General features: G+C 31.2%; 1 protein-coding gene across 1 annotated transcript in view; it reads right to left on the bottom strand.

Moving 5' to 3' along the window:
- The window catches only part of ESF1 (ESF1 nucleolar pre-rRNA processing protein homolog), an 87,726-nt gene that overhangs the window by 37,882 nt on the left and 23,536 nt on the right, over positions 1 to 26,308 (bottom strand). The window contains exons 5-9 of the mRNA XM_074287835.1: positions 25,803 to 25,903; positions 24,621 to 24,773; positions 17,950 to 18,064; positions 17,164 to 17,311; positions 9,010 to 9,171 (exon numbers count right to left, since the gene is read on the bottom strand). Of these exons, the coding sequence (XP_074143936.1) occupies positions 9,010 to 9,171; positions 17,164 to 17,311; positions 17,950 to 18,064; positions 24,621 to 24,773; positions 25,803 to 25,903 (679 nt within the window). The remainder of the gene's footprint in view (positions 1 to 9,009; positions 9,172 to 17,163; positions 17,312 to 17,949; positions 18,065 to 24,620; positions 24,774 to 25,802; positions 25,904 to 26,308) is intronic.

Here is a 26,308-nt window from a genome sequence, read left to right as displayed (position 1 = left end):
TCTTTAGATTACTAATGTTCATATACATTGGGTTTTTCATTTCTGTGACACTGAGGGCAAGCTTATGGAATTTTGAGGGAAAATAAAGTGTTTTCCAGAGTCTAACTATCATAGCAACAAAAATGAATAAGCTTTAGTTCACTAAAGTATCCAGGAGGTAGGTCTTAAATATTTAAGTATGAATAATAACTATTGGGAGAAATCTCTAAGCTCAGGAATAATCAACAATGGTCTCCTACCTTTTCAAAAATTATTATTCCGAGCCTCAAAAGTTCAAAACATGGTTAATATAGTTACTAAAATGAGTAAATTTTTCTTGGGATGGTATTAAATCACCTAGAAGGCCACTCTTTGGAATGAATTAAATACAAATTTATGACCACACTTTTTATTTTTCTTGCTGTATATAATTAATACAGATAAGACGTTTATTTTCACTTCAGCAAAAATTCCATTTTCCTCTTCTATGTTTAACAGTCTAGGGAGATTTTGTCAAGAAATTCCCAAGACTAATCAATTCCCTAAATGGTCTGAAACAAAATTCTTTTTAAAACATCATATTTAATTTGATGTTACTCCAGATGAAAAATGTCAAATTCATTCTGTAACTATTTTTATCTATTAACCTCAGTTTAGCATTCCCAGTCTATGTCCCCTAAGGAATATAAATTTCAAGCTAAAATTCGTGCATGATATACTTATATAAAAACACGGCACTAAGAAGATTAATGATGGTGATCACCCACATATATACAAAATAATGTGTACATGACTCTTCTCTGAAATATTATGTAAAATATCAAAAGACATAGTCAGGACTGCCTAAGGAATTGTTTTAAGCAAAGATTAAAGTCCCCTCCCCCCCCAGCAAATTGTTTCAAATTGTTTTATCTTAAATGATAATGATTCTTTGGGGGAAAAAAAAAAACCTTAAAATAAGCTTCTTGCAACTTGGTGTTTAAAACTTGAACTAAAATATATTTTTTACATTTACTTTAAATTCAAGTTTTCAATTTAAAAGTGCTATGCTATTAGTAAGCACAATACTTTATATTTTTTAGGTTTTATTATTTTTTAAATAGCTTTTCATTTTTCCAATTACATGCAAAGATGGCTTTCAACCTGTACTTTTACAAAACCTTGTGTTTCAAATTTTTCTCCCTTCCTTTCTTTCTCCCCCCTTTCCCTAGACAGCAAGTAATCCAATATAGGTTAAACATGAAGCATAATACTTTAAATATCTGGTTATTAGAAACATCTTGATCAAAAGCAATTTCCCACTAAAATATGGTTGAGAAAATGAATATTTGGCAATCAAGAATCCAAAAATAAAAACTGTGATACCAAACAGGGTAGAGATATGTGAAAATTAAAATTCATGAATCCTAGAGATTTCCAAAGACACACAAAACATTTGATATGCATAATTTCTGATTAAATTTTGGATCTTTAAAGACTAATTCATATTTTTTCCTCCTAAAACTATGATTTCCAATACTACAAAAGATTTCTGCATTTTTTTTTCTCTCATAAAGGTAGCCCAAGTAGTAAAGCCCAGTGTGTAGAAATGGGAAAAGTACTGAAATCAAATCTTATGTTCTAGTCCAGGATGATCTATAAACTAGCTGTGTAATCAAGGCCATATGTGTTATTAAATGTAAAATGAAAAGGCTGTGCTAAATAAACTCTAAGGTTATTTCCAGCAATAAAATTCTATGTTTTCACTGATTTTCTAAAATACATTTTTGAAGGACATGCAGAAAAATACATTTACTTATTGCTTAAGTAAATATGAAAGAACAAAAACCACTGTCCTTTAGTATTAATACCATATCAAGAAATAAAATGCAGGGGCAGCTAGATGGTATAATGGAGAGAGCACCAGCCTTGAAGTCAGGAGGACCTGAGTTCAAATCTGGACTCAAATATTTAACACTTAACTAGCTAGCTGTATGATCTTGGGCAAGTCACTTAAACCCAAATGCAAAGCCAAAAAACACAAACTAGAACATAAAAAAACTTTTAAAAAATGTTTCTTGAGTGGGAACACCAAAGGGTCACTCACATACAAGAATTAGGAATTTCAGTTTTGCAAAGTTTGCTTTTAAAAAGTAAGATGTTCACTCTGCTATTTGAATATTATCTCGTAGGATGAACAAAGTAAAGTCAATACAGACTAAATTTGTCTTCTTTTACTGTATTCACCTCGGTTCTCCTGAGATAATTAATAAGGAGTTAAAAGCTGAGATGTAAGGTGATACATTTTTAGGAAACAAATTCATCTTACTTAAGAATACTATTAAGTCAGCATACCTCTTCAATGAAAAATGACATCTCTTAGATACCAACATCAATGTTGAAAAAAAATATAAATATATTTTTAAAATTCTATTACAAAAGTCATGAAAATTAAGTCCAATATCCGTCCGCTAAAAATCATTTTAGCAAAAAAAAGAAAATGACATATACTCTCATATCATTTCCACTTCTGATAAGCAATTTTGCTTAATCTAGAATGTATTATGAAGAGAGCTTTTTTAGATATTTGTTGGAAAATGCTCAGTGTCAAAACGAGGTATCAATTTTAAGAATATCACAAAAAAAAAAAAAAAAAAAAAAAAAAAAATTCTTGATGGGATCCAGAAATAAATGTGGTGATGTAGATACTATCTTTGTTAAAACTTAGTAAGCTTTTGAGAGCAAAATATAAATATCAAGTTTACAATTTAATATATAATTTTTTTATTCTTTGTGAATATGAACACTTAAGTTAAAAAAAAAAAAAAGAAAGAAAAGGCAAAAAAATTTAAAATAAAATGGAAATAATGCCAGGTCACAAAGGATAAAAAAGAAATGTGTGACATATGTCATAAAAACATAAAAAGTTATGAAAAATGTCTGGAATGCTAAAGGTCAGAATAAGCTGACTGTCAAGGTAAGCTACTGACAACAAAAAAAGTCTGCCCTTTTTTTTTTTTTTTAAATTATAACAGAGAGAAAAAGAAGGGTCAAAAAAAGATCCCTGAGACAGTTTTAATCAATAAGACAGGAGAGAGCTGATTTTTACACTGAAAATGAGAGAACAAAAATCACTAATGGGGAGTTGATACCCAAAATATGTAAGGAAATAATAAGAAAACCTGGTTGTCCTCAATGAATTTCAGTCAGCTATCCCAGATGAACTACATCCAAGGGTCCTACATGAACTGGCAGATCTGACTGCTGAGTCATTGTTTGTGATATCTGACAGAATACAGAAAACAAGAAAAGTACTACTAGAATGGCACAAGACAAATGTCCTGATTTTATTTTTAGTGATCAGCTACTATCTGTGATATCTGAAAGATCATGGAAAATGTGAGAGATAATCCAAAAATAGAGAAGAGAAATGTCTTTAGGCCAGCGAGCTTGACTGATTCTTGGAAAACTTCTAGAATGGACAATTAAAGAGATTACTGGTGAACATCTAGAAAGATGATTACAAAGAGCCAGTGTGATTTCATTTAAAGTAGGGAATGCCAAAATAACCTCACTTTCTTTTCTAATAGGATTTCTAAATTACTAGATGGAAGATATTAAACATAAAGTTAAACTAGGCTTTAGCAAAATCTCTAATACAAAAATTTAATTTATTCTTGTGCAGAAATGTAGACTACAATAAATGAATTCAGAACTGGTTAGATGATTAGACTAAAAAATTATCTGATAATGGTTTAATGTGAATACAACATTGTTTAAGCAACAGTTTAATATTTTTTATTAATAACCTTTTTTAAAATTAATTTTATAATTATAACATTTTTTGACAGTACATATGCAGAGGTAATTTTTTACAACATTATCCCTTACAACAACTTTGCAAATATAAAATGGGAGACCCATGGACAGATGATGGTTTGAAAATGAACTAGGAATTTTAGTTGTAACAAACTCAACATGGACCAGGTGTATAATATGGAAGCCTAAAGAGCTATTATCATCTAGAGATGCATCAAGAAATAAGGAGATGATGATTTCACTGTATTGTCTTTTTTTTTTTTAGGTCTCGCTGGTTTAAAGATCTCCCTTGGGCAAGTCACTTAAACCCAAATGCAAAGCCAAAAAACACAAACTAGAACATAAAAAAACTTTTAAACAAGGTATCAATTTTTAAAATATCACACAAAAAAAAAATTCTTCATTTAAGTTCTATTCTCTCAAACCAAATGGGATAAGTCAATAAAAGGGCTTCTGTATTACAATCCTTCAGATTCTCAGAAACAGTTAATATGTTATAATCCCTGAGCATTTGCTAATGTAAACGTGCATATTTCTTCAAACCTCATAAGATATAGACTCAGTGCCCTCATTTGAATAGTTTATGCTTTATCAGTCTTTAAACTATGAGATCTTTAAAAAATGTTTCTTGAGTGGGAACACCAAAGGGTCACTCACATACAACATTGATGTTGGTATCTAAGAGATGTCATTTTTCATTGAAGAGGTATGCTGACTTAATAGTATTCTTAAGTAAGATGAATTTGTTTCCTAAAAATGTATCACCTTACATCTCAGCTTTTAACTCCTTATTAATTATCTCAGGAGAACCGAGGTGAATACAGTAAAAGAAGACAAATTTAGTCTGTATTGACTTTACTTTGTTCATCCTACGAGATAATATTCAAATAGCAGAGTGAACATCTTACTTTTTAAAAGCAAACTTTGCAAAAGTGAAATTCCTAACTCTTGATGGGATCCAGAAATAAATGTGGTGATGTAGATACTATCTTTGTTAAAACTTAGTAAGCTTTTGAGAGCAAAATATAAATAAAGTTTACAATTTAATATATAATTTTTTTATTCTTTGTGAATATGAACACTTAAGTTCAAAAAAAAAAAAAAAAGAAGAACTTAAAAGAGAGGAGGGAGAAATAAGCTTTAGGCTTGATGTCAAGGAAAGCTTCCCAAAAATAAAAACTGTCTTAGAGTGGAACAGATTGAGTTGTTCCAATAGTGGGTAGGTTCCTTGTCTCTGAGGGTCTTCGTGCAAAAGCAAGAAACTACTTCTCAAGTTTGTTGTAATGTGGATTCCTGTTTTTTATGGGTTGAACTAGATAGTTACTGAATTCATTTCCAAATCACAAACTTTATGTTTCTTAATTAATAATAATAATAATAATAATAATATTTAAGGAAAAGAAAATATGGAATAAATTACTACAGGTAATTATATTCACATTTCAGTAACAAGTGAATTATGTCTTTTTCTTTAAAATTTTTCTAAGTCTCAACTATTCTCTCTCTGAATTATTCTTTACTTTTAATTTCTTTCTTTCTTTCTTTCTTTTTTTTTTCCCCTGAGGCTGGGGTTAAATGACTTACTTGCCCAGGGTCACACAGCTAGCAAGTGTTAAGTGTCTCGAGACCAGATTTGAACTTGAGTCCTCCTGAATTCAAGGCTGGTGCTCTATCCACAGCGCCACCTAGCTGCCCCGTATCTTTCATTTCCTTTAAAAACCATTCTGATTTTTGAGATATGTACTATTAAGTTTTTTTTGATTTTGACACTGTTTTGATTATCTAGTGTCCCTATCTCCAGTCTCTTCCCCTCAAGAGATAGTTAACTCTAAACAATCCTAAAGGAAAATAAAAACCTACAACTTGCCAGTCTAGCATTCAAGGTTATGATCTGGAGCCAGCTACATGTATAGGTTTTCTTTTTCCCAGTACTTTCTTTCACAAGCTCTACAACAAAGCCAACTTGGGCTATTTGCTACCCTTGAACATTTCCTACTTTGTACTTTTGTTCATATCAAGTTCTTTAATTGAAATGCTCTTTCTAGCCTTCTCTATATATGCAAATCCTACCCCCATTATTTAAAGACCAGTTAAAAAGCACTCTCTTTTCAAGAAGTCATCTTTTATTTCCCCCATCCAGAATTATTTTCTCTATAATCGATATTACTCTATCATAGCACCTGGCATATAACAGGCATTTTTGATCAACTGATTATTACGCTATTGATTATTAAATCTGTATATCATTTGGCTATCAAATTAGACTGGTAAATATATTATCCTATTTGCAATTTGTATGGCACCTAGCAATGTTCTTTGCACATACCATGTGTTCAAAGATGGTCGAATTGAGGACTTGTATGACCTCTATTTGATTATCCTTTATTACTCTACAATTCAATTCAATAAATACTCTTTAAAATGCCTACTATGTGTCAAGCACTGCTGGCACTGCAGATACAAGTATAAGAATATCTAAAAGAAAAGCTACCATTTTAAAAGCTTACAGGAATATTTTAAAACAATATCTTTTCAAATATTCTATAACCCAAACTCTTCAAAAATCCAGAGCTGGCTTCCTTCCTTCTCTGAATTAATTCAAATCAGTTAAACTGTACTATGATGTTTACATATGATATTTCAAAAATAATTCATTGTTTAATTCTATTCAAAATGCATGCTATTTAGGAGTTACTTTTACATAGGAACTTCTATTAGTGCTTTCTGATAACATTTTGGATTTGTAGATAAATTTTATTCACATGCAATTTATAATCTGATTTCAAAAATTCTGAAAAGTTCAAAACTGTGTATTTTACAAAATAACAAATAGCCGTCTCAATGTTAAAATTTATTTAGGATACTTAACATATTCTTACACTGACACTCTGTGGGTAACTTAAGTATAGCATCATAAACTGTAATTTAAAGGCATAAAAAATTCTAACCAGGGTCAAATATTTTTTAAGCACCATCTTACAGAAGATTAAGGCAACAAAATGGAAATTTTGTAGAATAAATCTGTATTCATGTTACCACATATTATGTATTTTACCATGTAATAATAGCATGGACATTTAATATATGTATGTATATCTGTAAAAGGAGAACTTTCCTGAATAACAATTAAATGAACTTTATCAGTCCACACAACTATATTCCTGATTTCTGAGATATCTCTTAGAAGTTTAACTACTGTAGTGGCAGGTACATTTCAACCTCGAGCCATCAGCATAAGATAGAATTCCCAGCATTTCTCTGCTGAAATTCTCTTAAAGGCAACATGATATAGTGAGAATCAAAAGGACCTAAGGTTAAATTCTACTTTTGTATTTATAGTCACAGATAAATCATTTAATCTTTTGGCCTCAATTTCCTCACCTAGAAAATAGGGATAGTCATACCTGGAATATCTGTTGCATAGGGTTGCGGGGCTCCAATGAAATTATGTGCATAAAGTTTTTTCTTTTAATTAAGCATCAATTATTATTACATATGATATATTCCTTTGTAGAATGTAAACTAATTTTTGTTTTGATAAAGCAAGTAAAACTGCAATTAGCACAGTTCTTAACTATAAAAGGAGTTTAAATAAATGTTCACCAAATCTCTGGATGGAGCCGTTACCTTTAATTGAACAGTATGGTATAATGGAATAAATAACAGATTAAACACCAATCTGGAATTCCAATCTAGCATTCCAGATCTGCTATTAATTAGTAGATAATTTATAAACTGAGGTGATTGGCCTGGATAATTTCTACAGTGTTTTGGAGGCCTTTGGTGTTCTATCAGCATGAATACTAGGGAATTTATGACATTTATCCAGCAAGACAACATGTTGATTTTTACAAAGTTCTTTCTTACGTAGAGATAAATAGAATGGTTTAGTGGATAAGAAGCTAGCCTCCCGAAGCTAGGAAGTAATGTGTTCAAAACTCATCTTTGAGGCATACTAGCTGAGTGACCCCAGGAAAGTCCCTTAAACTTTTGTTGCAAAGGTGATGACTTCTATTAGTAGAGAGAGCATCCTCACCTAGGTGTTACCTATATCAAAGAAACCACAAGTCTAATTTCCCCTATTCCCTTTTTTCATGTAAAGTTGAAATCTACTTTCATGCAATTTTCATTTATTGGTTCTAGTTTTTCTTTTTCAAACAAAATACAAGAAGCTTCCTTTTTCTTTTAACATGACAGTAACGCAAATATTTTAAAACTATCATGTCTTCTCTTTTTTTCTAGACTTCAGTCAATCCTTATACAATATTATATTTTTTTCTTAGCCTTGCTTATTTCCCATGCAAATTATTGCATGTATTTAATGTATAAAACATTAAATTATCCTAATATCTACTAAGTCCTCAATGACACACAGAATAACAATTTTGCAATTACCATAATTATTTGCTAACTCTACATGCCAAAATAAATACTAATCTACTTATTTCCAGATAAGAACTACCAAAGCAAAAGTTTTATTATGAAGTTATATGATGCAATCTAAAAAAAAACCCCAAAAAACAAAAACACACAACTATCTACCAACTAGACAATACTAAGGAAATAAGTACTTATTATTATTTTTTTAAAAAGCATAAACCTACTATAGCAGGATTGCTGATTGGTTAAAAAAAAAATAGGTTTTTTTGATTTGCTTGTGCTTGGAAAACTAACATAAATAAAAAACATAATAGGTTTTACTTCTGTACCACTCCATTTAGCTTAAACAAATTTTTCTTTGTATTAGAATAATTTTATAGAATTATAGATTTAAAGATGGAAAGAATCACTAGCTATAAGAAAGTTGGAATACTTTTTGATCCCCACTGCCATTTTTATGCCCACCATCACTGCTCTTTTGAGGTTCATGTGATCTACATTTATTTTCTAATCAAAAATATGGTAGTATTTGCCTACAGACTTCCAGGACACTTTTTATTCTTTCTCAATGAATTCAGTGTCTGGCTCAAGGTTTTTCTTTCTTTCATAACTCCTGCTTTCAACTTAGGTGTCATCCAGAAATCTTTACTTTTTTTTTTTTTTTAAACTCCCACACTCAGTCATAGAACTTTCTCTCTGAGAGTAAACCTGATTGGTAACGTATTTATCATAAATAACTTTTAACATCCTATATGCTTCATTACATTTTGATCTTGAAGTAGGACCTTTTGGGTCCTCAACATTAAGTACAAATGCCTAGCATACAAAGGGGACTAAATTGACTCAACTTACCTGGAACCCATTTAATTTCCATTTCCATGTCATTGTCTTTAGATTTCTTTTCTTTTTCTTGAATAAGATGCAAAAGTTGCCTGTACTTGGTGATTTGTTCATCATCATCTTTTTGACTCTTTTTAGATGTGACATCTTCTGGCTTGCTGATTCCAACATCACCTAATAAACAATTTAGTTTAACACATCTATTAAAAATGAAAGTAAAAACAAATAAAATGCAAAATAATCAATAATCTAGGTGCAAAATAAATATATTAACTACTCCTCTATATGCAATGTATGGAATCTTTCAATAAGCATTTGCAATCAGAAATCCCTAATAAAAGAATCCTTCCATATTTAAGAGAGTCAATCTACTTTGGCAGCTATAATTAAATGAAGACAATTTCATATAAAGCTAACATTATGTCATAGTATTCATAATTTCTAACTTTATTTCAATAAAAATAAACAGGCTGTGAAAAAATATAGCTATTTATAATCTTCAACCAAAATATCACACATCTTTTCATCCTCAACTCCCAACAAACTTTCTGCCATTATTATTATTACATTTTTTGGCAAGACAAGAGGGGTTAAGTGACTTGCCCAAGATGATTCAGCTAATAAGTGTCAAGAATATCCAAAGTCAGATTTGAACTAGATCATCCCCACTTCAGGTTCAGTGCTCTATCCACTGTGCAAACTAGCTGCTTCATTATTATTATTATTATTATTATTATTTATTTCTTAGTCAGTACTAAAAGATTTAATGACTGATGCTTTATAATGTAAAATAATCTTATAAGGAAATCTCTAGCAGTAAAGAGGATCAGGGAAGTATTCTTGTAGGTGGTACTTGGAATGGAATTCGAAGTAAACCAGAGAAGCTAAGAGATGACAAGGAGGAGAAAAGTCCAGGCATGGGGTACAGCAAATGTATATACCCAGAGCAAGGAGATGGAATGCTCTGAGAAATGGAAAGGAAGCCTGTTTCCTTATATCATAGAATATGTGGAAGTAGAGTTCTGATGTGTAAGAAGACTAGAAAGGTTGGAAAGAACCAAACTCATGACTGTATGTTTAATCTTGGAGGTAAAGTGCATTATTTTTGTAGTAGTTATATGCTATAAAAGTTTTGCTACATTATGCTACAAGTTTTAAACTTTTGATACAATTCATTCATATCCCCATTAGTCAAGGATCTTTTTCTTTGGTAGGTAAATTAAAATTTGTCAAATTTTCTTTTGAAATTGGGCTAAGATTTCTAATCCATCTTTTATTAGTTTGATACTTAAAATTTTTACAGATTTTGTCAACATCTTTTGAATTCTCAGTTTTCTTGGCGAATAAATATATAGTCCTTTATGATAATGTTTTATTTTCTTATTTTGTGAATTCATCTTGATCAGTTTATATTTTCCTAATCTGAATTTGTTCATTTGTTTTTCAGGTTCGCAATAAACTAGTTTTAAATTTTATAGTCTTTTTATTTTCATATTTTATGGTTCCCAAATTTTTATGGTTTCCATATTGTAACTTATTTCATGGCCTTTTCTATTTTGTTAAAATTTTAAAGATGTAAATTTCCTCTATGTTTTAATTTAACTTTGGCTCATGAGTTTTGGTGTTGTTATTATTCTTTCTGATACAGAATGTTTCTATGATTTATTCTTTAATCTACTCATTACTGAAGATGTTATTTAAATCTGTATTATTCCTTGGAATTTTTTAGAGACCTATGATCCTGGATGAAGGAGATTCCTATCCAATATGGTATGTAATTCAGATGTCCAATTACCATCACAGCCTGCTTTTTGTAACAGATGCAAAGAGTACAATTATGCATTCCTCTTTAATAAATGAATAGTCTGAATTTCATTTGGAGTCAGAGAGAGTTGAATTTGAATTCTGCCTCAAATTATAGTTGTATGTCATTGCTGTCAATCTCAATTTCTTCTTTTGTTAAAAATACAGGAACAACCTTATAGGACTGTTACAAATCAAAGGAGATAATATATGTAAAGAGCTCAAAGTGCTGTATCACGAATGTTCAGGAATAAAAAGTGGGTAAAGATGGGGGAAAGTAAAGATGCAGGCAAATATACTCAGCCTCACCCTCAGAGTTTCATGGTAGAAAGGATATCTCCTTAATTTAGTAGAACTCAGAGAGATAAAAGAAGTAGCTCTTATTGGAGAGATACTGGATGGGAAGGAATTTGAGATCTGAATTTTTCTAATTGTTATTGTTAGTCAGCAAAATTATTTTCAAATGAGCTCCTTGCTTTATTTTGAAAAGTGAACAGATAAGGATTTATAACAGTTAACCTGAGTAGCTTGGCAAGCTCTCCTCTTCCTAAATCCAAAGAATAATGCTCTACCAGATTCCAAAAGAATATTACAAAAAATTGAGAGCAACAATTATTAGAAACAGTTATTATATACAAAAATTATGTGGCTAAAATCCCACTGTGACTCCCCAGGCCAAACACATAAATTAAAAGTCTTGGATTCAAACCTTTAAAACAAAAAAGACTTTTTGAATTGAGTGAATACCTCCAATAAGAGAAAATGCAGAAGCAGTGTAAGAGAAACATACCACACTACAATTTGCAGCAAAAAAGTTCCTAAAAAACATCTGACATTATGAAGTATTACATTATAGAATACCAATAGTAGCAGATTTTTCTTCAAGTTCTAAGAAGGTAACATTTTTACAAAAAATTGGTAAAAAAAAAAAAATGCTTATAAATATTTTTATAGATTTTTCAAAAAATGAATAAAAAATAGTCCAGGACATTCTTTCCATCCTATCATACTTTTACATTTCCATTCAAACAGCTGAAATTCATTTTTTTCTGTTTGTGCTTAGTGCCACAATAATAATGTTGGATGGAATCCTGTCATGTATCCCATAACTTGATGGATAAAACATCAGGAACACATTAACAAAATAGCAATGTATTTCTTTCTATTAAAAGCTCATTTCTGAAAACATAATTAGAAGCAAGATCCTTCCAGGTTGAAATTTTAGTGGCAAGTCTCTGATGGCCTACTTTAAATTGATTTTTTCCAGTAATAAAACTTTACTTCCTGAAACTCTAAAGTGTAGGGTAACTTACATAAACATATGCTTTTCTCTAATTCAAGAGTTTAGTACTTGTGAAATGTGTTTTATTTTTACAATTGATGAAGCTGAAAATTCCAATTACTGTATCATTAAAAATACCAACTTTAACTTCTAGGTGCTCAGGAACATTGAATTAAGTTTCTAATTAACTTGATATTTAAGATAAAGTATACTTTTGAAAATTTCATATGCTGTATACTTCTATGAAACTGTGATTTCATTGATATGGTCCTTGTTTCGCTAGTTTAGACTAAAATCACTCTATGATTTTCTATCCTAACACAATCCTTTTTTAAAAATAAATCCTTTAGAGGATCTCCCCAACATACTGGAGAGCTTCTCTGTAGTTCTTTTAATTTTTCATGAAAACTTGTCAAGCATCAGTTGTCCATCTATGTGACTGCTGAAAAACTTCACCTTTCTGGTAAAGTATGCTTTTGAGGATTCATTTTACACCATTCTTTTATAACAATAACTATTCTTGAAAATATGCTGCATCAAAAAATTGGAAATTGAGGATATCCATCATTTGGGGAACAGATAAACAATTTATGGTATATGATCATGATGGAATACTACTGTGTTAAAAAGAAGTATTCAGAAGACATATGAACTGATGCAAAGTGAAATGAGAGAAACTAAGTGCAAAGAACATTATTTTTCTTGGGGATTTTTTTTTTGGTGTGTTTTTTTGGGGGGGCAACAGGATTAATATGGATCTATATTTAGCATAAGACTGTACATGTATAATCTACATAAAACTGCATACTCTTGGGGGGAGGTAAGAAGGAAGAGAAAGATTTTGGAACTAAAAAAAAAACCAACAACAAAAAAAAAAACCCTATTTGGGGCAGCTAGGTGGCACAGTGAATAAGAGCACTAGCCCTGAAGTCAGGAGGACCTGAGTTCAAATCTGTCTTCAGACACTTAACACTTCCTAGTTGTGTGAGGCTGGGCAAGTCACTTAACCCCAATTGCCTCAGGGGGAAAAAAAATCAAAATTGTCTTTACGTGCAACTGGAAAAAATACAGAAACATTAAAAAAAAAAAAGTTGCACACTTAAACTCAACCATGCATCTTTCTAATGTCCTTTATACTAATAAGATCATAGAACTTCATGATATGTTTGATGTTTCATTATATGTTCATGAAGTTATTTATATTATATTATATGTTCATATATTATATGTTCATTATATGTTCATGAAGTTCATAGAACTTCATGATATGTTTGATGTTTCATTAGAAGAATATTGATGCTTAAAAAACAGAAAAACTGTCAGAAGAGCAGTTTAAGATCATTAAAAGTGCCTGTACTTTGTTAAATGAAATCCAGCTAAGAAATAGCATAGTATGACCAAACTTAATACACTACCTCTTCAAAGACATGTAATTAGAGCAGTATAAGTTTTTTATTTTCCTATATAAATCCTATGCTAATATGATTTCATAGAGTTCCTCAGAAATTATCATGCTTATTTTTGGCATTTTCTCACATGTTTATACTCTTTCCCTGGAAGAGAATGTAAGTTTCTTGAAGGAAAATATAATTTTATTTTTGTCTTTCTATCATCAGTCCCTAGCAGTGTCTGGTGTTTAGTAAAGCTCTTATTATGTGTTGAATGAATGAGTAAATGCATTTAATTTATTTCTCCCACCCCCACCTACAAATAAATATTAATTTTAACTAGACTATTTCTCTGAAAAACAGTACAGACTTCACTTAGAATTCTTTATTTCTAAGACTGATAGAGTCAAAACTGATATGAAGTATCACTTGGAGAGTAATACCACTAGTAGGTATTCCTATTCCTATTCTACCTAGAATATCCTCCATGATGGTTCTAAATAGTTGGATAAGCATGTTTTCATGATTCATGTGCTCATTATAATAGTCAGTGGATCACTGACTTAAGTTTCCCACCCCACAACGTGGCATCTGTCAAAAATTCTATTTAATTTAAACAAATCTGTTAAAGATATTTTGCTTAAGAAAAATCTATTAAGGCTGCATTTGCCCTACACTAACTCAAAACTTTTTTAGAGAGAAATTAACAAACCAATATAGAATGATCTTATGTTTACAATATTTCATTAAGTGGAATAGCTATAAAGATATCATCTATTGTAGAAAGCAGTTTAATCTGCTTGTTTTTTTCATGTCTTCTTTAAGGAGCCCTTTGATACAAACTGAAGTCATGCTCAAAGGTTTTATAGAAATGGAAAAATAGGAATGTAACACTAGTTGCTATTTTCTGGATCTTCATTTTATTTAGCTTATGTGCTACATGTGTGTACGATATTTTCCACACCACTAAGAAGCAGCAAGACAGTGGAAACAGAGCTTACCTCTAAATAAGGAAAACCTAGGATTAAAGACTGATCATGTTATTTAATTTTTCAATGCAACTGTAGAAGACAATTTGCAAAGAAGGTACTGAAATGCAGTGGTGGAGGAAATTCATCAATGAAGTTCCCCTTCCATTGATGAAATCAGTTAAAAAACAAAACAAAACAAAACGCCACAGCACTGCCTTAAAATGTATAATGGGATACACTTCAGATGACAAGAGTCAAAATTCAATGATTCCACTCTTACAGCTGATGAGATATCTTGTAATAGGAATGTCTGTAGAGCTATTATAATTGAGATTTATTTATTGTTTTCCTTCCAGTTTCCATTATAAATCACTCTCTGAATGATTTAGTTCAGTTAGGGTGCATGTCAACTTCTCTGCAGGTTTCTTTTTCCCCACCAAGTACTTTTTCCTATTTTGTGAGGCAATACTGTTTGCAACTTTCAACTCTATGATGGTTTTTAAATGGGGTTGTATTCTAAACTAGTGTTGCCTTTGGCTTCCATGTGTCTCTTCTTGGCAAAGAATTTAAATATTTGCTAGCTGAGAGAGTTTCATTTCCAAGCCCTTTCAGCCTCACTGGGGTTCCTGCGGACAATTAAAATTCTCAAAGAATTAGAGATAGTCTTTTCTTTGAGTCTTTGCACATTTTTCATATTAGCAACCTGTTTATAAAGGCATTAGAGTTGCTGCAATACTTAGGTAATAATATTCACATCTTTTTCTTCTAATTTGGTATTAATTTGCTACCGCATCTTCTATTTTTGGCAGATTTTGACTTTTGCTCTATCTAATCAATGATCCAACCAACTAAAAGAATGCAGTTTTGGAAATAATTCTTTAGTTGGTAAGAAGTCATTTTGCCAATTAAGACACAGTTAATATAAAGTATTTTGTTTTCTAGGGTGTGTGTGTGTGTGTGTGTGTGTGTGTGTGTGTGTGTGTGTGTGTGTGTGTGTGTGTGTCTTTGTCTTTTTAAATCTTAGGATTCATTTGAAGTTTTCATTAAATGACAATACAGCAATATAAGGCAAAACATCAAAACTAGACTCAGGATAGTTAACATAATTTCTTACACACCTGTGAGAGAAAAGAGATCAGGTTTATCTGAGTAAATAAATACTTATCTAATATGTATGCTAAGTCATAATGCTTACTCAATTACCAGTATTGCCAAGAACTGAAAATCAAAAAAGTATTTGAAATCTCTAAAAAAAGTGAAAAGTTCTAGTATCACACTTTCAATGTTAACATGTTCCTTAGCAAATATTAAATAATTAAACAACTTAATGAATTAAATAAAAATAAAAGATGTTGGATTGCATAAAAAACCTGAATGAAAAACCTGATATTCTACAATAAGGATAAAAATATTAAAATCTTTCCATGGCCTAAAAGCAAAAATAAGAAGCCAATCACATTATTAGAGAATGTCAGTCCCAGTTATTTAATTACAAGAGTACCTTAGGATTAAATGTAATTAGATAACAATTAACAATGTTGTTAACTATCTTTAATAATGTCACCTGCTATCATTTATTTACAATGCTGTCATTTACATTTCATGTTCTAAGCATTATATTGCTAAAAACTGTTACTCCAATATATTCTTATATAATATCGTGGATCTTACCAATTTTGTTGTCAGATTTGTAATAATAGAGAATTGGATTTAAAGATATTCCAGGAAGAACAATAACTCAGATAGGAAAAATTTAGACTGAAATTAGATTGATACAATTAAAGCTGCTGACAAGGACTTTATCAAGTACAGAAAGAAAAGTTCTGGTGTATGGTTGTAATGGAATATAACCATAGCATAAGAAATGATGGCTCATTGATCTTAGAAAGGCATGGAAAGAGTTGTATAAAATGATGAAGAACAAAATAAGCAGAACTAAGAGAACATGGTATACAGCTACATGGAGCAAGTAAGTCATTTTGACTATGATAAGTACACAAATTAACAATAAAGGGCATATAAAGATGCTACGTGCATTCAGAGAAAGAACTGATAATATAAGTATGCATAGAATAATACACCCAAACCCACCCACACCCACTTGTGTATAATAGGAGGCAAATCTTGAAGGGGCAGTGGGAAGAAGAAAAAAAAGAAACTTAACAGTAAACACAGTACTACACACATTCATTTAATAAATATAAAAATACACATATATGTTTCTTAAGGTTTTTTGTAATTTATATTATCTCAACAAGCACCAGATGTGAATGAAATGTGAAAAAATTTTAGGTTGTTAAAAATATGATGGGATTTTGTGGAAGAGATGGGATAATGGAGAGAAAAGAAAAATAAAGGCCACTTCCAAAAAATTAATTTGTTGGGCCTTTAGTCTAGGAAGGTGACATAATATATCTGAATAGACCATTCTTATAGTCTTTGCTATAGAACAACGTTTCTTAAAGGAGAATCTCTGAGGCTCCTGAGACCCTTTTTGGCAAGGCCAAAATTTTTTCACAAAAATATAAAGACTTTTAAATTCTGAGTATGATAAATAGACAGACATAATAATTTTTTGTTCCTCAGTATTTAAGAGTAAAGGGTCCTGAGACCAAAAAGTTTGAAAACTTATGCACACTGAAAAATTAAAAATATCAAGAGCCCCAATATATGTAAATTAAGATATAAAGAGACATTTAGAAGAATAAAAATAAAAAGTCACCTTGTTGCTCTTCTTCTGGTTCTTCTTCATCATCACTGGAAGATGCTAAATAGGCTTGAAAATCCATGTCAAGAAGTTCATCTTTTTTAAAATTTCTGTTGAGTGTTTTAATTCTTTCATGATCAGTCTCATCCCAAGTGATCTCTACCTTTAAAAAAAAAATGAATGGAAATCAAAAAAATAGGGCAAAATTGAGTTTTGTGGAATATTTACAAGTATCTCAAATAGAGTCCATATTAATTTGAACTTAGAGATTTATGTTTTAAGCTGTGATATAAGGCATGATAAAACTCCTTCCCAAACTACATGCTACTAATCTTCCATTCATCTGACATGTGTATTTCTCCTTAATTCTGAGTATTTTCTTTCTTTAACACACTTTTGACTAAGGGATATATAGGGGGAATAATAGTGCAAAGGAAACGTGAAGTAAAGAGGAGAAAAAAATCAATACAACAAGATTTCAGAGTAGTGAAAATTAATTTGAAAATTCCTCCCCCCTCCTGCATTCAGGCATATCCACATAATACATGTGATTCTTCTACTATATAAATAAACCTCAATGTAACTCCCAGAAAAAGTACCGATGACTATTGCACAATCGGAGTGTATCTTGTACTCTTTATTTCCAAAAATGCTTTGGAAGTGTCATGGGGATAGATAACAAAAAAAAAAAAAAAAAAAAAAAAGCTAATCTTGAAGTAGTTAAACTAACACTGACCTATTTTTGAAGTTAGAAATTTTTAGAGAATATTAGAAAGTTTAAAAACAATTTGGTTCAGATACCGTTGATGTTCCCATTGCTGCAGATGTAAAATATTTTGGTTTATATGTTGTTATATCCACTTCTAAGGCTATGTCTTTTGGCTCCTCATCAAATGTAATATCATCTGGAATAAACCTTAAGTACAAAAACAAAAACAACAAAATTTAAAGGAGTATTTTAGCAACAGACAAAAACTTTGGATTCTTTAAGTAAGCTACAGTTTAGACATTCATTCTAAATGTAGTTCATAGCAGTTCAGTGGTGTATGTAGTTATATAACAGTTGGGGGGGTGCAAAGGATAGAGCACTGGCATTGGAGTCAGAAAAAAAACAAAGTTAAAATTTAGTTTTCAATATTTCCCACCTGTGGATTCTGGGCAATTCATTTAATTTGTTTGCTTCAGTTTCCTCATTCATAAAATGGGAGTAAATTATAGCACCCACCTCCCAAGATTACTGTAAATTTCAAATCAAGTAATTGTAACATGCTTAGCAGTATCTGGCACATAGTACAGCTCACAAATGTTACTTATTATTACTTTACAAAGATATCTGCACTATTATATCTAATGAATGTGCAACCTGTTGGAAGTTTCCCTTCCAATGATAGATAAAAACTCATCACATATCATTCCATGTAATTACTGATATCATTCCCTTAAGTTTGTCAAAGCTCTTTCAAGTAACATATGGAGGTGGGGGTGCGTGTCTTGAGTGTTTGGGATTCTTTTTTTTTTTTTAAATTTCAAGAAGATGCTAATGGAGCTATACTTGTCTGTTCCACTATTTTGAATTTTTCCTGTGGGATCAATGCAACTTTTTCTATAAACAGATACTGATTTGATAACATCCTTCATAATTCTTTATAATATAGTATTGTTTTTTCATACCAACAACCTACTTTTCAGTAACTATAGTGTGATCCTCAATTTCATTAAGTATGATGTTCAAAGAGTCAATGCCATACATCATCACTGGAAGAATGTTGACAGTTACAAAATGGACCTTTGTTTTATGGAAAAGCCAAAGAATTCTGCAATTCCAAAGATACTCTTAGACTGCTTCCTGAATCCTGTTTAATTCTGGGACTCATCCTTGTGTATTTCTGGTGTATGATACGCACTCAGACAAAACCCTCTAAATTATCATCCATCCAATTGAATAGCACAATCTGAACTTGTATTTATTTATTCTCTATATACTTATGTGTATATTTGTTCTCTTCTTCATTAATTCTTTGTGGACAAGAATTACTTGATTCATTGTATCAGTATCAAGATCTAGCAATGTATTATACATAAGAGGCCCTTAATAGATTCTCATTGATTTATTGACAATAAACATTTTTTCATCCACTTGGTTTTTTCTATGTGGAAAAGGAGACAGGACTCTATTAATGTTTATACTGAGCTCATTTAAGTCTCTGTCATGCTCCACGGCTTAATACCATCTGCTGACATAAGCATTTAAAGGATCTAGTCATCTATATGGAATTCCCTCTTTAACTAGATATCTCAACTGGATTTTGTCTATGATGGGGCAAACATGTTTGAATATTTGTTTCCCAGATTTATACCTTACTTGATATTAATGAGCAGAGGTCTGAATAAAATTCTCTCTACTGATATAACTTAAAATCAATTTTGTACAATTTGGATATATAAAGGAGACACCATTTTGGTTTTACGATAACAGAAAAGTTAGGAAGAAGAGATGATAGGGAGAGATAGTCAGCTTAGTTACTAATTGAGTTTAAGAAGTTTAGCACAATCTTATTTGAGATGTCCAATATGTTGATTGAGAGGGGCATATTTTAGGGAGAAATTGAATAAGTAGATATGAATTAATAGAGAGGTCAAGAAGAATGAAAATTCTGAAAAGGCCATTACATGCTCCAACTAAGAGATTATTAGTAACTTTGGAGAAAGGAGTTTCAGTTGAATGATAACAATAGGAGGAGATTGTAAAGAGAATGCAAAAGAAGGAAGTCCAGGCAAGATTGTTGTCAGTTTTCTCAAGAGTTTTGCTACAAAAGGAACATGAAATACGAGACAATAGCTATTGAGGTCGTTAAGTTTTTTGAGGAAGCAGAAGATGTGTGTGATTGTAGATAGTAGGGAAGCAACCAAAAGATTCTAGAGACTAAAGATTAGTGAGAGAGTAGGGATGATAGAGAGGCAATCTGCAAGAGAAGACAGGACAGAATGGGATCACTTTGGCATGTACAAGGGTTAGTTAGCCTTGGCAAAGAGAAAAGCTTCTTTAAATGAGACAAATGTAAAAGATAATGACAGAAGGTATCTGAGAGATGTGAGATGAATAAGAAGTGGGAATTTTCTTTGAATGGTTTCAACTTTTTTCAGTGAAATGATTCAAGGTCTCCAACGAGAGAAAAAGCCATGGGAGGTTTGAAGAAGGAAGAAAAGGTTTGGAAAAGGCATTGTGCCAAGTAGAATAGTGAATCAATTGGGGGGTATAAAAGGAATATGTTGACACAGTGGGGACACAGCTGAGAACAGTATAAATAAGAACTATTGGCAAAAGTTTTAAAAAGCAGCCATTAAGGAAGTTCATTGGATTTTCACTGCTCCTCATCAAGTCTGTAGAACCACATTTATACTCTGTCCCTAATGCCCTCAAAACTGTTACCTCTGAAATGGACCACCTCCTCTATGTATACTTGGTTGTGGCCAGTTTGTTTCTCTTCAGTAACTTTCCCTTGCTCTGAGGACATATATGGTCAATTAACAAGTATTTATTAAAGGCCTACTATGTGTCAGATACTTTTTTAAGCACTGGAAACAGAAAAATAAATAAAGCAGTCCTTCCTGAGGGAGGTTAAATTTTATAGGAGATATATATAAGTAAGTATATATACAAAATGAATAGGGGAGTAGGAGGGAAATTAGCAGTTAGAACATGAATTCTTAACATTTTTGGCTATAGACTTTTTTTTGGTAGCCAGGGACCTTCTCACAATAGCATTTGAAGCTAACAAAATTAAATATATAAAATCATGAGACAAACTGACCAATCATAATCTAAATAATAAATTTTAAAAAGTTCCAAAACTCAAGGTTAAGAAACTTGAAATTAAACAGATCAAGAAAGATTTTTGTATAGGTGTTCTTTGAAGAGTCAAATTTATATATGTATTTTTCTTAGAGGAGCTGTTTTTATGTTTTAAAAGTAAAGATTTCCATTTACATGCATATAAATAAGAACTGAGGTAAGCAAAGGTATAAATTATAGTGAAAAGAAGCAGATAGGAGACTGAGTATTATGTGCAAGGGAAAGATTAATGAGAATGAATTTCATTAATTATTTACTATTTGCACAAAGGACTAGAGGATTGAGTGGGCATTTAAAAATTTTGTTTCATGGAATGCTGTGGCTAATAAAGTCATTACCAAACGTCCAAATTATTGATAAGTATCCTTTCTGCACTAGGCAGCCCTTAAAAAGACACTTTCTATTTCTAGGACTGTACTTTCAAATTCTTTACAGCACAATAGAATTTGTGTTGTATTGACATAACTTTTAAAAATCTGGGATCCTCTTGATAGCACAATGAGGTCCTGAAACATTTTGATAAATGTGTGAATTTTAAAATGTGGCTCCATATTAACCCTGTCTCCAAATTACTGAAGTAGGTGTACTAATTTGCTATGTTCTGGTTTTTGTGTGTGTGTGTGTGTGTGTGTGTGTGTGTGTGTGTGTGTGTGTGTGTGTGTGCATGTGTGTCTAATACATCTTTGGACAAGAAAATCAACAAGGACAGTTTCATTAGTAGCAAGCCTTGCATCTTTCAAAATTCAAGACTTTGTAGCCCTATTACTGATTTGCAGTATAATCTTGGAAAAGTTATAACCTTTCTCTGCTTTAATTTCTTGTGTAATAGGGATTTTTTTTTTAAATCTGCCTTTTTCTATCCCACTATCTTATTGCATGAATCAAATGAACTCACATATGTGATAGCATTTTGAAAAACAATACAATGTTCTATTTATAAGCAATGCATTATCTGAAAAATAACATCTGTACAACTCCAGAAGACTAGTAATGATAGAATGTCAATGAATTCAAGATGTAAAATAAGGGACAGCTAGGTGATGCAGTGGATAGAGAACCAGTCCTGAATTCAAGAGGACAGGAATTCAAATCTGGTCTCAAACACTTAACACTTCCTAGCTGTGTGACCCTGGGCAAGTCACTTAGCCCCAGCCTCAGGGAAAAAAAAAAAAAAAAAAAAAAGATGTAAAATAAAACATACATTTTTGGATACAATAAATGGGAAATTTGTTTCACTTGTCTATACATTATTTATTACAATGGCTTTGTTTTTCTTTTTTTCCTAATACTGTAGTTGGGTGGAAAGTTGAGGGTAAAATAGAGTAATCGTCTCTCACTTCAAAAAAAGGAAAAAAAGAAAAATAAGGTCACTGAAGTTTCTTTTACTTTAAATGCAGAGAAACAGAAGAAAATTCAGAAAGAAGCATGGACAAGGACAACTTTGAAAGCTACAAATTGAACTTTATATACTTAAAAAGTAACCTATCCATAGAGATTTTCACATATAAAATTATTTTTTCCCATTCTACTATGTACATTGATATGCCTATTTTAGTTGGTGTTTGCTAAGGTCAGAATACATAAAATTTTTTAAAAATCCAATAATGCTTTCTTAAGGATTAGAATACAAAAATCACTAGAAGTAATTTTGTTTTATATATTTATCCACTTCAATTACTTTGAAAATCTTATGTAATCATGCAAAAGAAAAAAGGGGAAGTTACAAAAGGAAATTATCCTACGTTCTGACTATATTTAAGACATACACTTTTGAGGTATAGTAATATGTTTCCAAAAGGCAGCATATTATTTATACTCCACCACAAAATATTCTCTTTGGAATGGTTTATTAGTATTAGTATTAAGTTTGAGAATTAAATTTTCTTACCAGATGGCTCAATGTGGAGTAAATGATTTTAGTTGGTAAAATATATTTAATAGGCCCAATATGAATGCTCCCAAGGGTTAGTTAACAAGACTTTTGCAGTTGTGGCTGATGAAAAAGGGTATCCTTTAGTAGGGTAGAAGAAAATTTAGTTTGTTTTGTTGATGCAGTATACACTAACATGAAAGAAAAAAATTTCTTCTCAGCTATTAACTATATTTTCTAGGCACTACACTCTCCACTACAAATTTTAAACTCCTTTATGGCACTCTCCCAATAAGCAAATAAAATAAAATAGTTCTGGAAAAAACTAACTATTATTAATTCATGATATTTGAAACAAATGAAAACTTAGCAAATGTTTAAAAGCCACTAACAGAATTCCTAAAAAATTATTTTTTTGCAATTGAGCAGATAGAGAAAGGAATTCACTTATTTGTTTGAGGAGAGAATGCCTTTCCAGTCAATAATCAAACATGCTGAAAGTGCAAGTGAAGAAAAACCTTTCTTTTTTTTCCTAAACCTGAAATTCAATGAAACACAAAAAGCTCAGTAACTCTGAAACAACACATCTTACCCTTTTCTGAAATATTTCATTTTGAGTACAAAGCTCTCAAACAAAACTAGGCTATTAAGGAGCTGATTTCTATTGACAGTGTCACAGTAGACTGGTTTACTGGGCAACAAAAGGAATAGTCTAAAGATAAAATGGTACAGTAGTTCAGCTTCCTGTTTCCTTAGACTTGAGAATCAAAATGTTCTAAAGTTTTTCAGTTCTTAGTCAGTGAAGCCTGAGCAATTTGTGAAAATACTGCCAAAGCCCAAAGATGATTCTAATGCAACATTCACTCACTAGAGTAGCCCCTATTGCTCTTCCATTCCTCTTTGCTTTTCTCCTTCAGGAAAAAAAAGGGAACTGAATTACTACACCTGGCCTTCAACTAAATGAGGTTACCATTTCAATAACAAAAATAACAATGTGACAAAGTATGAGGGAATATGACTGAAAACTTTATGGAACGAACTTAATGGAGTTTCACATATTGCATATAAATATCAAAATAAATAAAATCAAGAGAACGAGATATACAATAATTACAAGGATGTGAATTTTAAAATATTTAGTAGAAGCTTGGATAACTGAAAAACAATGAGGCTCCTGGAAAATAAAGACTAAAATATCTCTCACCCCTGCTTCATGAGAGAAAAGTAGAAAAACTATAAAAACTACTATTAGATACTGTCACTGAATTTGTTGTTTTTGTTTAATTATTTTTCATTGTCACAAAGGCAAATTTGATGAGGTGGGAAGAAGACATAGTATAAAGACAAAAACGTATAGTATAAATACATAAAATGTGTCAATGTATGTATATACACACACTATATATAGAGATGTGTGTATATATGTGTGTATGTGTGTGTGTGTGTATACACACATACATTAAAAGTCATTATAGTATGTGACTCACAGACACTATCATCAAATTTCCTACTATAAGTTTTTGGTTTTTTATGGGTGACATTTCCTGATGATAGATTTTATTCTTTGATTAAAAATTCAGTTTTGGAGAATATGGGTAACCACATATATTTTACACACACACACACATGTATGAATGAAGATGTTCATTTTGGTTATATATATGAATGAAGATGCCCATCTTGGTCCAAAAAAGTTTTGCTGCATTACAATATTCAAAAGAAACTGTAAAGATGAATAACCAGAGTTACCTCAGATCTACAAAGGAACAGCTACTTTCAAATTCCAGTCCATCACAGTCTTCATAAATTTTACTGGCTGTTTCTGGAGAATCACAGTCTACAACTGCATAAAAGTATTTTAGTCTCTTGAATTGATAATCTCTTAACTTTTCTCTAGAGTTCCTATAAAAGAAAAATAAAACCATTAAAGGTAGTTATATATGCTTTTGAAACATAAATCCTTCAAGAAAATTATATATAAATTAGCTTTTTCTTCAAACTATGGTTTTCATAATCTGGCTTTTATCTACTCCCCCAAATTCTTCACTGCAAGCAACTTATTTTTTCTTTAGAAGAAATACTTTCCAAGTAATATTGTGAATGAAATTTGGCAGCAAGGAAGTCAATTTGAGAACTCTGTGCAGAATTATCTGTAAACTTAATTATACTTTGGGAAGAATATTTTTGTCACCATACATAACTTTCTAAGATGAAACCACTGAAAGAAATGAGTATTTAACAAAATATGCCTAGCTAAAAAGGATTAGGCATAATTTAAAAGGTTCCTGACTTGGCAAAATATTTGCACTAAATTCACATTTTCCATTATAAAATGTTTTCATAACTGTTATGGGCTATAATTTAATTTTCCCTAATGATTACGAATGTTTTACTCAATGGTCCCAAAAAATTTTGAGATTTCTTTCGGAACCATTTGCCACTAACTTCACAAACTGGTGCTACTAGCTCCACCTTATGGTTCAAAAGAAATTACCAGTGTACGAGATCATCACTTACAATTCTCATCCTTTTATTACTGAAATCATAGAAGCTAAAAAGTAGCTTCAAGTTAATGTCAGAAAGCAGTTATAAGAATATTTCTCTAAAAAGAAAAATTTCATCAAAATTATCCTGCATCAAGACCAGTAGAAACGAGTCTGAATTTATAGGAGATATGTTTTATCTTTTTATCAACAGAAATGTGAATTAGGTTAACCAAGTGTCACTAGGTTATTCTGTTATGTAAGCATTATCCTTTCTGATCCAGTTCATCACTACTAATTATCCAACTGCCCCTTCTCCCCCTTTTTTTAACCGAGTTACCAAACTTTACCTCAAAACCCATCAAAATAAATAGAAAATTTAAAATAATGGAATATGAATTATTAATTTTATTTTTTAAACTGATTTTCAAAAATTTGGTGTTAGTACCAGTCTTTTTCAGGTGCATCTTCAGGAATACTTTGTAATTCTTTAGGTCCTTGAACATGTTCTTCCTTCATTCTCTCCTTCCCAAATTCTGAAGGATAGATCTAAAATTAATGCAGAGAACAAGTTATAAGACAATTTGGTTGAAAGACACAGGCTACCTATTTATGTTCAAATGTATGAGCGCACAATTCTGCTGAGGTTTACATTTAATCCTTAGAAGAGCACTATGATATATAAAGTAATTCAAGAAGTTGAGAAACTAGTAACTTGGGGGGGGCAAACAACTAAATTTGTGATGTCTTGCTAGTGATATATGGCTTATGGCACTGTAAACTCAAAAATTGGAAGAACTTGATCTTCATAAGGAAGGGATCTTCATAATCATCTTGACAGGTGAAGAAACTGAAGCTGAAAGTTAAGTGACTTGTCCACTGTCACACAGTTAAGGGGCAGATATCTGATTCCAAATAAAGAGCCTCTCCTCTGACTCCAAACTTAGTACTTTC

Source organism: Sminthopsis crassicaudata, chromosome 2 (genome assembly GCF_048593235.1).
Source record: "Sminthopsis crassicaudata isolate SCR6 chromosome 2, ASM4859323v1, whole genome shotgun sequence".
In the NCBI taxonomy this organism is placed as follows: Eukaryota; Metazoa; Chordata; class Mammalia; order Dasyuromorphia; family Dasyuridae; genus Sminthopsis; species Sminthopsis crassicaudata.
This window is presented reverse-complemented; position numbering and strand designations above follow the sequence as displayed.